Consider the following 12,481-nt stretch of genomic DNA (forward strand, 5'->3'; position numbering starts at 1 on the left):
TACCAGGCAAGATCCCAGTTGCAGGCTATGCGGAGAGGCCCCAGAAACAATTCGGATTTTCAGGGTGTCAAGGAATACATGGAATGTCTAACCAAGTGGCTAGTATGGTGGAAAGAAACACCAGCACAAAATACAAACTGGAGACCCCCAGGTCAAGAATGGAAGCCATCCCTCAAGGTGGTGAAGAATGACTGAGAAATTGGAGAAATACCAAGGGGTCAGGGAAGTCTAGAAAGAGACTGAAACATGAAAGCAACTATAGAGCCCATGGTCATTGGAGCACTTGGGGCAGTAACCCCTACATTGGAGGAGGGGCTTCAACAGATATCTGGAGAAAAATCAGAGATCTGAGTCCAGATGTGCGCAGTTATAGGGACCTCTAAGAGATTGGAAGAACCCTCAAGCTTCTAGGTCTCTGGTAGAGGACCTGAGATTGAGATGAAGAAATCTGGAGATATAATCTAAGGTTACTTACTTTGGGCGGCCAGGATATATTGTAAAGACATTAACTTTAAAAGATGGAACCAGATCAGTCGCCCCTTCTATCTAGCTGAGGCTAGGCCAGAAAATGACCATGTAGCCGGCTTGGATCCTTGTAAACAGAATAAACAACCAGATTTTGGACAGAAAAGTGCACTTGCAATGCTGGGTAAGTAATGTTAGTTAAAAAGACTATATTCTGTACCAACATAATATTTTATGTATCTTAATTAACCTGGTAAGAAGCGTACACCGCATACGAGAGCATTGTTGTTGTTTCCTGAGTGTGCAGCATGTGTTTGTCTACAGGTCCCATAGAAGCAATAACCAAGGACCTCTATAAACCGAGTTTGGAAATATTTTCACTCTGGGACCCAGTTTCAAAAATGGACATTTATGGACCCCGACACATCAGCCTTGTGTAGATTATACACAGGTTTTGCCAATTCTTTTCACTGTAGGCCTAAGTATGTTTTTGTGTGGATGGGACCTTATGGAAGAATTCTTCATAAAATGAATAACATTATGGACAACGCTGAGCATCCCATTTAAAGGAAGATTTAACAGTCTGTTCTGTCAAAGGCTTCACAAGAAATGTTGTAATGCAGACTGCTGCAGGAGATCGTCTTATACCTACAATTATTCGAAAAAAGAAAAAAAAACTATTAGGTGTTTTAACATTTAATTTCCCTTCGAGTCAATAAAGTGTTACTTTAATAGAACTTAATGTTAGAGGAAGTCTTTAAAGAATAATTTATTTCTAATGTCATATGAATGCCACAAGGCTTTTCAGCTATTATATTACCAAATTTATCTGTTTATCTACTTTATTTTACAATCTTCAAATTCCATCTAAAAATATACTAGTTTATACACATTTTCGGTATCCGCTTTAATACATGGTAATACTTAATTGTCGGCCTGTTTTTTTTTTTATGTTCTTCTGTTGTTATGATACTGTTGTTATGCCATTTGTTTGACGTAAAAGGTGTCAACACATTTTATTACCACTCCGTAAATAGCCTGTTGTCCTACTCTCCATAAAAAGAAAGCATTTAGCTTTTATACTTCTTACTATCATGAAGATATGTAGATTGAACCATGCTGCATTTGACTATGTAACTGCTATGATTTAATTCAATTCAATTCAGTTTATTTATATAGCGCCAAATTCACAACACATGTCATCTCAAGGCACTTTACAGTTCAACCAAATCATACAGTCAAATTGATACAAAGTTTTCTATCTAAGGAAAACCAGTTGATTGCATTGACTCAAATACAATCCCCCACACTAAGCATGCTTGTAGCGACAGTGGAGAGGAAAAACTCCCTTTTAACAGGAAGAAACCTCCAGCAGAACCAGGCTCAGTGTGAGCGGCCATCTGCCGAGGCCGACTGGGGTTCAAGGAGACAGAAGCAGAGATACAAAAAGCAGCTGTAAAAGGCGGCCCCATCCAGGAAACACACAGCCAGGCAGACGAGCTCCAAGGCAGCTCCCATGCCAGAGGACGAAGAGAGCACATCCACTCAGTCACGGTCAGAGAAACAGGACCACACTGGAAAACAGGCCGATCTCCAACATCTATAAACAAGGGTGTTGATAGAAGCAGCACAGCTGATGTTTCTTTCCAGGATGACGTCACAGCCAAACAGGAACAGACGAGGCAAAGCTACTCTGAAGGTTAGAGATTGAACTAACAGATTCTGCAGAATAGGAGAACAGAGAGAGAATGGAGCAGAATGATGAAATGGGGGTCCCTATGTCCTCCAAAAGTCTAAGCCTATAGCAGCATAACTATAGAGATAGCTCAGGATAACCTGAGCCACCCTAACTATAAGCTTTATCAAAAAGGAAAATTTAATTGAGCATGATCAAATTGCATCAGCCTGCTCAACCAAAACAGTTCACAGAGTGGCAAAACATTACATTTTCAGCACAAATTAACATTGGAAAGACATGGTTTATTGCACAAAAGTTTTTGAGGTTACCTGATAGCATCTGCATGCTTTCAACTCAACCTGCTGTTAGTGGCGGGCAAAGACCCCTTTAATACACACACAGCCGCAGAACCAACTTTCTGTGAGGGATTAGCAGTTTTACTAACTTTAAAAATCTGTATCCGACCCTTTAGCGTCTGCTAAATGATAATCTGCTACTGGAAATCACATTAGGCATGTCTCCATTATCAGGCACTATGTGAGCATACTACGTCCCAACTGGAACTTGTCCTTAAAAGATATTGAAATTCTTATTGACTAAAATTAAGTATTGTCATATAAGTTTAGGCTGATTGTTCCAGCCCTAGTATCTGATAACATTTGTTGGGTTGTTTTTTTTTACCTTCCTCGTTGCAAACGTTTCGGGGAGCCGCTCTGTGCAGTGTTGAATGTTTTAATGACTTATTTGCTCGTGATATGGTCTTTGTTGTAGCAATTTCACACTTTTAACATGAAGTTCAAGAGGTGTTGAGGTGCTGGTGGACAGCTTCCAAATTGTGTTTAGGCTGGAAACAGATCTAAAAACACTAAGCAGGGGTCAGTCTTTAGCATTAGATTAAGCAACTTATTTAACTTCATCAGTAGCATGCTATTATTGCAGTAGTGCAATAAGTGCTTTTAGTCAGTTGTGGCTACCACTGTCTGCGGTAGATAGCCTTCCTTGACCTTTTTGATAAAAAGTCAGTGGGATTTCAAATATTATAGGGGCATTAAAAGAAGAAAATGTTATTTAGATTAAGAAAAAACTTTGCTTAATCTCTGGACTGGTGACCTATCCAGGGTGTACCCCGCCTCTCGCCCACTGACAGCTGGAGATAGGCACCAGCACCCCTCGCAACCCCAACTGGGACAAGCGTGTCAGATAATGGATGGATGGATGTGCTTAATCATAGAAAAAGGATGGATTGTCTTCTTTTATGGTGGTTACCACTAATCAGTACTTGTTTTTGTACTTTATTCTAATATTATTTGATATAACTATACTTTTTGTCCAGCTTTTGAATTTCCAATGCAGAGAACCATTAAATTGGTTTATTCTAAAACAGTTTGAAACCATCTGTAAATGTATTCTATATTATAAACAAAATACAACTTAGTCATTGTTTCAGTGTTAATTTAATCATAAAAATGTGTAATTATAGATACAGAAAAAAAACCTAACAATTTCATCTCCACATAAATGTGCCATTTCAGAGCTATGTAAACTCTCCTCACATTCACTCACCATGCCACCCATTTCAACTCCATACATAGTCACAAAATGAAACTAAAGAATGAATCCAGCAATATCTCGGCTTCCCCAACAATCGCCCGCATCGCAGATGATCCCACACATTGAAGCGCACACATAGGAAAAAAAACAAACTAAAAACTGTTGTGACTAAAGAACAGTGTATACTGTTTGGGAGGAGGACTCTCATAATGATTTCAACAGAACTGCAAAAGGCTGCTTCAGTTTACACATTAAAACACGCATCAAAAACCGCATGAGAAAACAAATGTATCCATTATAGAAACAGGTTTGCACAAGCAGTTTGGAGACAGAAAATATAGCACAAATTTAACTATTGTAGATCATTGTTAATAACCTTTTTCCATTTATTTTTCAGTCAAACATACATGAAAATCACAGACTGACATAATAAAGATTTTAAAGCTGGAATACAGCTTCAGGTGTAACAGCAAACAAACTCATTCTTGTGATCTAAAGAAAAGGCATTTTTTTATATATATATTTAACATCTGATATTTCTGTGCATCAATCAAACTGCCATCTTTAACATTTATGTCCTAAAGGGAAAACTGTACAAGACGAAAAAACAAAACCGACAGGATTTTTTTTTCTGAAAATGCTGGTGTCACAATCCCAACATAAAAAGAATAAAAAAATGTTTTCCCCTTCTGCAGAGTTAGTTGACAGCATAGTGCAAATATTAGAAAAACAAAACACCAGCACTAACAATGCTGATGCAAATCATTGTGACTAATATTAAACATGTTTTATCAAGCTCAAGCTGCAACTTGTTACCTATGAGGTTCTCAAAATGATCTTTAAGTTTGTCTTCTGATTTTTAGCACCACCTCCTGGCTGTCAGTGAGACATATAGAATCTGCAGCACACCAAAAAAAAGACATTTAATAAATAAAATCAGGGTACTTGTGGCAAGCTTATCCAAATAGATCACTCAAAAAAAATACTTCTGAGGTACGTGACGTTTAAAGCTTTCTCTAAAATGATGTTGATGCGTCCATTCATCCATTACCCAAGTAGTATACACTATGTTACGTCAGTTAAATCCAAGGAGAAACCATTGAGATACGTACACAACAGGCACACTCGCGCATACATTTTATATTTAATACACATCCTTTACACATGGACTCCAACTACAGTCACTCACCAGGCAAAATAGATTTAAATGGCTTTTTAAATCCTTCTTACTCAAACTCACTCACATCCTTTTTGCACTTCAGCATCTGTTTAAGGGGAAAACCCACCCTAGAAACCGCACGCTGTCCCATGCAAATTGAACTGGCCAGATTCACATTGTAATACCTGATGACATTACAGGTTAGTGTTTTGGTTCTCTTGATTTTATCTTGAGAAAAAGGGATCAATCAGACAAAGTAACTGATATTTAAGGCCAGCTTTTACACTGCATAATAACAATTTTAGATAGAGAGCTTAGTGTGTCAACATTTAGTGTTGTAGCTTTGGAAGTTATTTTCTGATCTCCCTAGAAAGAAAAAAAAACAAAAACTAATATTCAACTAGAAAAAAAGGATAAAGAACGTAATTATGTTAAAAGTGTTTTCCTTCAAAAATGATCAAAGGGCTTCCTAATTTTTTTTTTTCTGTCTACCCAACCAAGTCAAAGTTTTAAAATCATGTTAGGATATAAAAATGAGATAGTTGTTCAGCACATTTTCAACTCAACCCGCTGTTAGTGGTGGGCACAGATCTTCTAATACCAAAAAAATCAGCTATTATTAACTGCATAAATGCTTATATGGGTCAAACATGTTCTAACCTGGGATGAAACAAATTTAAAGCTAAACTGATTAAATGGGGGGAAAAAATTAGAAATTTAAAACTGCTCCAGGGCATTCCAACATTAATAATCCTCACGTGCATACAGAGAAAAAGAAAAAAGCATTTTGTTTGATCCCAGTACTTAGAACTCAGACTTAAAATAATGAACATCAGTAACTGGATGTAGTCAATTTTAAGCTTCACAAGGACTAATCTCCATTTTTCTCCTGGAATATATCCAACTTTCTACATGAAAAAAATTAGAATACTCTTGCTTTTGGAAAACATGGAGAGAGATAATTAAGAACTTCAAAAAAATCTTTGCATTATTACCAAAAACCTACTTGTAGTTAGACAAGCAAATATTTTTATGACCAGATGCATTACTAAAAAAATAGAGTGGTGTTCTGAATTTAAGATACTTTATTGTTTCCACTCATATGAAAACACTTAAAATGATCTATGATCCTTGCCACTTTTTGAGCAATGCCAATAATTTTTTTTAAAATGGTATGAAACCATTTGATAAAGAGAGAAACCATTCGGCTGCCAATGGGAGTAACAGATGTCGGTTCTTTTAGGGGGATTTTCTCCTTAATTAGAAATGTCTTACAAGATCAAATAAAAATTATTCTGTGTATTCATCTTAAGAGGTTTAAAGCACTCCTAAATGAAGCATTCACACGTGAATCCATGTGAGGTTGGATGTTTTACTGTAGTACATGTGATCCGTCAGGTTGCTGTTGTGTGACCGTCTGTTAAAGGTCCATAAAGGTTTCAGGGAGAGTTGTCATGAGTCCATAAAAAAAGAGAGAAAATAACAGTTCATCCCCCCCTCCGACTCCTGTGCATTTTAAGGAATCCCACGGTGGTAAGCTCATCATTCACAGTGGGGGTGGGGGGGTCTTTGTCTTTCTAGCTCTTTCCAAACGGATAGGGACCATGAATACCCTGGAGAAAAAGAGGAAGGAAGCATGTCACTTTGTGTTTTAATTTTAACATAAAAAAAACATATGTGGTAACCCTAAACCTTTTAAATACAAACTGCAAGAGCGAGAAACAACATGTCGCTTCAAATGGAATTTGAAAAAAGCTTAACCCTCTTTTCTTCAGAGGGCTGCTTTCTGTTTTTACTGCAGGGACGGCTGAGATGGAGGCATAGGTGACAGCGATTGACTGAGGAGCGTAATGAGCGTTTGTGTTCGATAGGCATCCATTACTCACACAAAATGAGAGCAGAGAGGATGGTGGAGATCCCAGAAGATTTGATGGCACCATTCCTTAACTGGAAGCTCTCCCTGAAGTCAACTACTAAATGAGTGCCTGACTTTCTCTTTTTGTTCAGAAACAAAAGACTTTGACCACTTTGGTAAAGAGCAGCTTTAATCTAATGAAGCACCCCACCTGCCAACAACACTGATCAACCACTGGTTCCTTTTTAGCTTAAGTTTAAATGCATATTTTACAACTTTTTTTTTTACTGGCAGCAGAACCTTGCTGTCTTTTTTTCTTCCTTCTTTGAAACTGTAAGACTCTTATTTAATTTTTATTACAAAGCTGTTGTTTTTTTTGTCAAGTTCAATTCAAGTATTCAAAAGAATACTTTTCAGGTATACCAAAAAAGTAAAAAAAACAAACCCGCAGACTTTGTTTTCCAAGTCTGATGACATTTCGCTTCCCATGCAGAAAGCTTCCTCAACTCAACTGTCTGGAGTAAAGTTGAGATCTAGGCTTTATAGAGCAGTATCTATAAGCCTGAAACACAACGCTACTCCAGACATTTTGAATTGAAAAAGCTTTCTGGATGGGAAGTGAAACGTCATCAAACTTGGAAAACAAAGTCTGCGGGTTTGTTTTTTTAAACTTTTTTTTTGGATGCCATGACCTGGATGACTGAGAATCTTCACCAGCATTTTTTCCGAGTATTAAAAAAAAAAAAAACATATTGATAAATTTACACCCTGCCTTTTAATCCAGGAAGGATCAGTGGAAGCTTTTTGCATGTAACACTCATTTTCACTGGGGACACAGAAGAGTCGATCTCTCTGATTGCAGACAAGGTTTGGCTGTCGAGTCTGACTACCTGTCGGGGCTTTGGAAGAGGGAGGGGCTGAGACAGTAAACTCAGAGGGATCTTTGCTTTTCTCAACAGCACAGAAATTAGTTGCTAGATTCATCACTAACCGCTATCGGTTTCTAAAAAAAAGTCTATGAACAATGTGATCGTGTCGTTAAGTTGGCAACATTGCACTGTGGTGAAGAAGCTGTAGAGCAAAAGACAGTAGCTGAGATGGATGGACCTCTAAAGAGTGCTTATTCAAATTGTCAGGCTAAATGCAGGTTTCTCAAAACTCCCTAATGGAGCTTTGAAAATGACTGTAAGCTCTCTGGTTTAGGATTTCCAACACATACATTTATGTATGTGTTGCACGTTACTGCCTTGAAGAAATTGACATATAATTAATGGGAAACACAAACTGATTCATTACTCAAGAACTGAGATATTTAATTTGCTTTTATCATTTTTTTTTTTTTTTTTTTTTAGAAATGAGAGGATCCCAGAAGATCCAAGTAAAATTCATGTAAAAACTCTTAGTCCAAGAACTTCAGCGTAAATGCATGATAGAAGACGGCTGCTCTGACTAAATAGTCCAAGAATTTTCTTCCTTCACTTGAGTTTTCATACACATGTGGTCTAAATTAGCTTTCAGATAACAGACATACTGGATAATTAAACATTTAGGGGGTAACTGAGTTCATCTAACTTTGTTACAGTCAGGCTTCACAAGCAAAGCTAATTGAATAGATGACTGGCGTGTTTTTAATTAAAAGTAGCAGAGAATAACTTGCTAATATAAACTTTCAACACAGATTGTCGAGGAGATGCTTAAACATCAAACAACAGTTCTTAACTGGAACGGGAAACTAAAACTAAATTCAGAGCAGATGGTAATATTAGTCATTGTTTATGCAACCATATATATCATACAATCCTTAGAAAGGATTCTGCAATGATTTATCTGACCTGAATAAGTATATATCTAATATGTAACAAGAGACGATCTTTCTTTCCTTAATTTTTCATGGTGCTTCCAAGTTTGCAGCCTCATACTTCTGCAATAAAGCTACTGTTTGCTGTTACGTTGGTTTTATATGGCAGGCCAGGCCTTTCCACATGGTTACGGAACAACAGCTGATTTAATCTATACTTTTTCATGAGTTTTTGGTGTGACTAGTTAATGGGTTAATAAACAGAACACAGATAAGAAGTTTTAAATTTTCCAAAAAAAAACTATCCAGTTAACAATACACATATAGAAAACAAAAACAGTTAAAAACAACCATTAGCATCCTTAAAACAATAAATATAAAAGCCCTGACCAGACTAAGACATGTACCACTGTTTAGCAAAGACAATGTGCTGGAAATCCCCATTATTAAACGCTGTATTAGCAGCTGCACAGTATTACACTATTAGAAATTAATCCTTAATAACTGTTTTACTATCCGACTAAACAGATAAACAGACTGACAGTAAAGCCAAGGGTTTAACAAAGAATAAATGACTGAATATGTCTGGCCTATGACTCAGTGAGCTTGTGCTCTTTTTTTCCCAACTTGGTCTGTTGAGTCTATGACTTAATACAGTGGTTCCTTAATCTCACCACCCACCTTTTTATAGCCAGTGCACAGATGTATTATTTTCCTTAACGCTATTGGCCAGTTAAATAATATAATAAATCCCACATGCTTGTGGGTTGCTGTCCTGTGTGCAGATTAGCTGATAAAACAGTCAATTCATCTTTTCTCTAAGCAGGTATCAAAGCACCCTGCCTCTCTGATGGGAGAAAGTGGGCATCTGTTTAGATTGCTGGCACAGCCTGGTTAAGGCAGGTGCTTCCACCTCAGGAAGGTGGCTTCCTGGTGTATAAGGTATAATTCTATAACCCATAGTTTTTTATGCTAAGCTTACATTATCTTGTTCCTCCCCAGTTTAATTTGTTTAAACGTTTGAGTTACAAAACATTTTACAGAAGCAGTTTGTATCAGCATGAAATTATCTGAGATTTTAGATGATGGCCAATGAAATATGGGTTTTTAAAAATACTTGTTTTTTTTGGCTAATATCATAGTGGGACATCCTCCTTCCTCAAACAACTTTAGAATAAGATAGCTTTAAGCCAAATAATCAAGTTGCAGTTCAGAATCTCTACATTTGAGAAAAAAAAAAACAATATTAGCAAATACATACCTGGCCATAAGTCACCACGGAAAGATTTGTTTGGAGACCATTTGACGCCCTATTAACAGCATTATGAGACAGTCCATTCTGATCCTGCTGGATGGGCTCCTGTGTGCGATCCCAGGCTCCTCCAGGTTCTCTCAAGGTGCCATCAGTGGCATCATGCTTGTTCTTCTGTGGCGAGGCAAACGGGTTGAAATCTTCCTGCACATTGCGCTGGGGTTGCGTGTTGAATTCCGTCTCAAAGGAGGAAAGCTGCTGAGTAACGCCGAGGAGACCTCCAACTTCCACACTCAGAATCACCCAGATCACATCTGCAGAAATATTAAATATATTATTAAAATAGTTCCAAAACAAAAATACTTGGGCCATGAGATAAAATCAAAAATAGCCCCACAAAAATTCAGACTTTTCAGTAAAGTTAAGGTGTTGTTTTTTAATTTTTTCTTATTTTTTTCTTTTTATCTACCTCCGTAGAATAATCCAGTAGCTGTACACATCCTCCACTGGCCCTGGTACATGCCTGGATTTGTAGGACTTCTCATCTGTACACTGACATCTGAAATTTCCTGTGGGTCTAGAGACTTCACCATTACTGAGTTTACGTGTCCAAACTGATCCCCTCCAATGTATTTGAGACAAACGCCTTGCGGCCATGACTCCACACCTACAAGTCAGAAAAATATAAAAGAAAACAACAAAAATAAGAAAAACATGTAGTGACAATAAGCATTATATAATATTTAGAAATGCTTTTTGGAAGAGTTGATAACTAATGAAGTACCTGTGTTTTGTATTCTCCAAGTCTTTGTGAACAGTGTATCCGGAGGAACAGACTCTCCTTCTCCAATAGTCACGTCTTCAACAAAGGACATGGATGGTGAGTTGACACTGGGACTTTCAAAGTCATAGTATGCACCAATAGCAGCCTGAAGGTTCCTGTTGCAGCATAATGATAAAAACAAAACAAAAATACAGTTATTGGGGCTCATCTTTATACATGCAATATTTTCAACATGCATTAAAATGAGTTAGGGTTTGGAAAGAGTTTGCCTTTATGATGGTTCGGAAAATTAACTAAAATAAAAGGTTAATATCCTACAATTCATAGTTTTAAAATAATGTAGAATTCAATAAAATTCTGACTCAGGACTTGTGAGTTTGTATTACTATTTAAAACCCTTTAACTCTCTAAATCAGCAAAATACTTTGTTAGTTTACAGTGTTTAAAGTATTTATCCAGGATTACACTTTATTACAAGCATGAAATAGAGAGATGGACAATCAGGCTCACCTCATCTTTGAGGTAAAACTTACTGATCCTAATTTTGTTTCTATTCAAAATGACAAAACATGTGCAGTGCAATCTTTTGAGATATTAATTAGATATCTGTTTTGCTAAAATAAAATAAAAAAGTATATTTGGGAAATGTTGATGGTTGTGTTTACAGAGAGACAAATGGTGGGAGTTAATTCTGATACAGTCAAAAAAAAAAAGCGTCAAACATAATCAGATTTTTAAGCATTGGGTCTGTTAAAAATAAATCAGAGCTGCTATGTACAGAGGAAAAAACAGGCTGACTAATCGGTGCGTTTCTAAAAGAAAATTGGATAGTACAGATATAAAATAGTTGTAAATTGGAAAGAAACAGACGCAAAGAAAAACTGTAGAATGGCCAAAATAAAAAAAATACTATACGTTTCCAATGATTAATAAATAAACTTTTAAGTTTTCTACACTAGATGTGCCTACATTTTTTTTCAGTAAAGACAGTTTGAAACAACTCACCTTTAAAATGATCATTTCAATTATTCAGTTAATTTGATCAAAAACACAAAGGTGTTTTGATCACTGTTGACAACTGATAGGTCACAACTGATTCTGAAGTGAGTTCAGGCTTCACAATGAGCTCTTTAATTAGTTATCCGCGCCAGACAACATCTAATCACAATCTAAACTAGGAGTTCTGTTAGATTAGTTTAGCTTGTTAGTTTGAGAACCAGACCGTTATTGGTTTTTTTAAATCACATACTGCATTAGAACTCGTGGCCACAACAAAGTTTACTGCCTGACTTCCGTTTACCTCTTATGGCCCACTAAGAGTTAACAACCATTTCCCGTAACGGAAGGATAAAATGACCCGTGCCGCACTGACCATCACTACTCTGTCCTATCTTAAGGCTATCGACGTATTTTTACCTAATTCTAGCGCAGAATTTCAAGCTAGACGAAGAGCTACGTTAGCTTCATTCCACAGCAGGCCTTCCAATCCCCGCACTCACCAGTTGGTCATGTCCAGGAAGAAGGCGCAGCCGGCCGGGTTCAACTGGAAGCCCAGCAGCCTCTGGAACTCCGTTATAAGGACGTCCTTGTCCGTGGTGCCCATGCAGCTAAACTTCTGCATCAGCTCCGCGTCCACGTCCATGTCTGTGCCCTCCATGGATGGCGGGTTGTCCCGTGAAGGGAAGGGAAGGGAAGGGGGGGGGGTCTTCTTTCAGTTAGATCCGAGGCCTCGTTCAGCCATAACGACTAGCTCAATAACAACAACAAGCGCCAGTGCGCATGGCACGAGGCAGTGGACACGACGTTTGACGTTGCAACCGTGCGTGCGTCACACCTACGTCATCTGTTGCTATTTGTGGCCACTTTTTCATTGGTTTATCAATGAAATTCATGTTTCAGTCTAAATATATCACTGAAGACATATATATATATATATATA

At 37.4% G+C, this 12,481-nt stretch overlaps 1 protein-coding gene across 1 annotated transcript; it reads right to left on the reverse strand.

The window, feature by feature from the left end:
• Positions 1–4,199: 4,199 nt before the first annotated feature.
• On the reverse strand, positions 4,200–12,300 carry LOC107089156 (chromosome unknown open reading frame, human C6orf106). Its single transcript, XM_015381783.1, has 5 exons — positions 12,042–12,300; positions 10,543–10,697; positions 10,228–10,425; positions 9,768–10,072; positions 4,200–6,466 (listed from the first exon to the last, which is right to left on the reverse strand). Exons 1-5 carry the CDS (start codon positions 12,197–12,199, stop codon positions 6,431–6,433), a joined length of 852 nt encoding a protein of 283 aa, XP_015237269.1. The 5' UTR covers positions 12,200–12,300; the 3' UTR covers positions 4,200–6,430.
• Positions 12,301–12,481: the final 181 nt, after the last annotated feature.

The sequence above is a fragment of the Cyprinodon variegatus genome, unplaced genomic scaffold (assembly GCF_000732505.1).
Source record: "Cyprinodon variegatus isolate N-32 unplaced genomic scaffold, C_variegatus-1.0 Scaffold241, whole genome shotgun sequence".
Classification (NCBI taxonomy): domain Eukaryota; kingdom Metazoa; phylum Chordata; class Actinopteri; order Cyprinodontiformes; family Cyprinodontidae; genus Cyprinodon; species Cyprinodon variegatus.